Source organism: Orycteropus afer, unplaced genomic scaffold, assembly GCF_000298275.1.
Source record: "Orycteropus afer afer isolate SDZICR_OR568_19922 unplaced genomic scaffold, OryAfe1.0 scaffold01057, whole genome shotgun sequence".
NCBI classification, from domain to species: domain Eukaryota; kingdom Metazoa; phylum Chordata; class Mammalia; order Tubulidentata; family Orycteropodidae; genus Orycteropus; species Orycteropus afer.
Window position 1 is genome coordinate 152814 of NW_006922644.1, and position 2234 is coordinate 155047.

At 44.3% G+C, this 2234-nt stretch overlaps 1 protein-coding gene across 1 annotated transcript in view; it reads left to right on the plus strand.

Moving 5' to 3' along the window:
- FLT3 (fms related receptor tyrosine kinase 3) overlaps positions 1-2234 on the plus strand; it is a gene marked incomplete at its 5' end in the record, with an annotated part of 119415 nt that overhangs the window by 79432 nt on the left and 37749 nt on the right. The window contains 2 exon segments of the mRNA XM_042783406.1: positions 1195-1225; positions 1227-1268. Coding sequence (XP_042639340.1) covers positions 1195-1225; positions 1227-1268 — 73 coding nt within the window.

The window sequence follows — 2234 nt, forward strand, 5'->3', positions numbered from 1 at the left end:
CTGAGCTGTCTCCCTGTGCATAAGCAGCCCTTCTTTCTCCCATGATTGTTCTCTCCAAGGAGAATATCTACTTGAGGTAAATGTTCAACTCATATATGCCTGTCTTTTGTTTGGCTGGAAATCACAGGTATGGGTTCAGTTCCAGACCTGAAAGCCAGTTAGGGGCCATAGTCTCAGTGGTTCATCTGGCTAATTCATTTTTTGTTTTTAATTTTTATTGTGATTTGAGTGAAAGTTTACAGAGAAATTCATTTTCCATACAGCAGTTCATACACATTTTGTCTCATGACATTGACTGCAGTTTTCTACAGGAGTGAGTTCAGTTCCAGACCTGAAGGCAGCTAGTGCCATAGTCTCAGGGGTTTCACCAGGCTCTATCAGGCTAGCAAGGCTGCTCTTTTCTTTTCTTTTTTAATAATTTTGAGTTTTGTTCCACAGTGTTCTCCCACTCTTTCCAGGATCTCCTCCTACACAGATCCCCCTCTGAGTGGTTGACAGTGGTAGCTGGGCACCATCTAGTTCTTCTGGTCTCATGGTCATATAGGCTGAGGATTGCATGGTCTACTAAGTCCCTTGGACTGATTGTTTCCATGTGGCCTAGTGCCTAAGCCATTTGACTGCTAACCAGAAGGCTGGCAGTTCAAATCCCCCAGCCTCTCCTCAGAAAGAAGGTTGGGCAATCTACTTTCGTAGAGATACCACCTCGGAAACCCAAGGAGGGGTTGCTGAGTCAGAAATGACTCGACAGCAGTGAGTTCTTTTTTAATTTTCTTCATCCTTCTTTGCTCTGGACGAGGAGAGACCCATCGTTGCATCTAGATGGCCACTTTCAAGCTTTTAAGATCTCAGTCACTACTCGCCACAGTAAAATGTGGAGCAGTGTTTTTGTGTAGTATGTTTTATCATCTGCGTAATCCTTTCTTTTTTGTGTGATTTGGGTGAAAATTTACAGAGCAGATTCACTTTCCATACAGTAGTTCACATACACTTTGTCTCTTGACATTGAGCACATCTGTCTAATTCTTATTATTCTTCAGGTCTCAGCCTAGACTTCTGGTCTCCCTTCCCCACCCCTGCCAAGGCTAAGTCAGATGTCCTTCTTGTGTGACCCCTACAACACCCCTACATTCATTTGCCACATTGCATTTTCCATACTGTGTGGCAATTACTTATTTACTTATGTCCCTTTTCCAGGAGATTGTAAGCTCCAGGAAGACAGGGCTGTGCTGGTTTACCTTCATTCCTCACTGCCTAGCATATTGCCTCAGGTGCAATAGGCTGTCAATAAATACTTGTCAAATGGATGAGTGAAAGACATGATGGTATATGAAAGTGCTTTGAAAAGGTTAAACACAGCAAAAAATAGAAAAGATTATATTTTGTCATGAGGAGGAGAAAATGGACAATTGGAATCAAAATGTCCCTCTAACATCTGAAGCAGCTGAAAGCATTATGTGTTAGTGGGTCATGGTACACACGGTGAAGTAACTCCCTCCCAACCAGACCAAGACCTTGAAACTGAGAGCTCATGGAAGTCAAAATAGATGACATCAACACTCTGGAAACGCCACCCTAAGGGCCAGGATATCTTCCAGGATGACATAATGGATCTTAGAAATCTAATCAGGAGCTCTGGTAGTGTAGTGTCTAAGGCACTTGACTGCTAACCAGAAGGCTGGCGGTTCAAACCCACCAGCCACTCCTCAGAAGGAAGGTTGGGCAATCTACTTCTTCGGTGATACCGCCTCGGAAACCCAGGGAGGGGTTGCTATGAGTCAGGTCCGACTTGACGGCATGTAACAACAACATGGATGGACTTGAACCACCAATCTTTCAGTTTGCAAAGAGCTGAGTGCTGGATCATTTGCTCCACCCACTTACATTTCTCCTTATCGACTGATGAGTGTCTGGAGAACTGGGCATGTGAGAGTCAGTTCTCTTCAGATTCAACACTAGACTCACTGAGAAATGTGAGGTTTTAGACCTTCACAATCAAGCTGGATTCAGATGAGAATGTGGAATGAGGGATATCATTGCTGATGGCAGATGGATCTCAGCTGAAAATAGATGTGGTTGTTAAGTTTGTGTGTCAACATGGCAGGACCTGGTTGAGTGGCTGGGCAGCTGGATGTAGTATTCCCCATGATGAGACTGGCAGTCAACTCCATGGTGGAATCTACTGTGAGCAGCTGAGTAGCTGCCCTAGGGATGTGGTCTGCTTCCTGTATATAAGA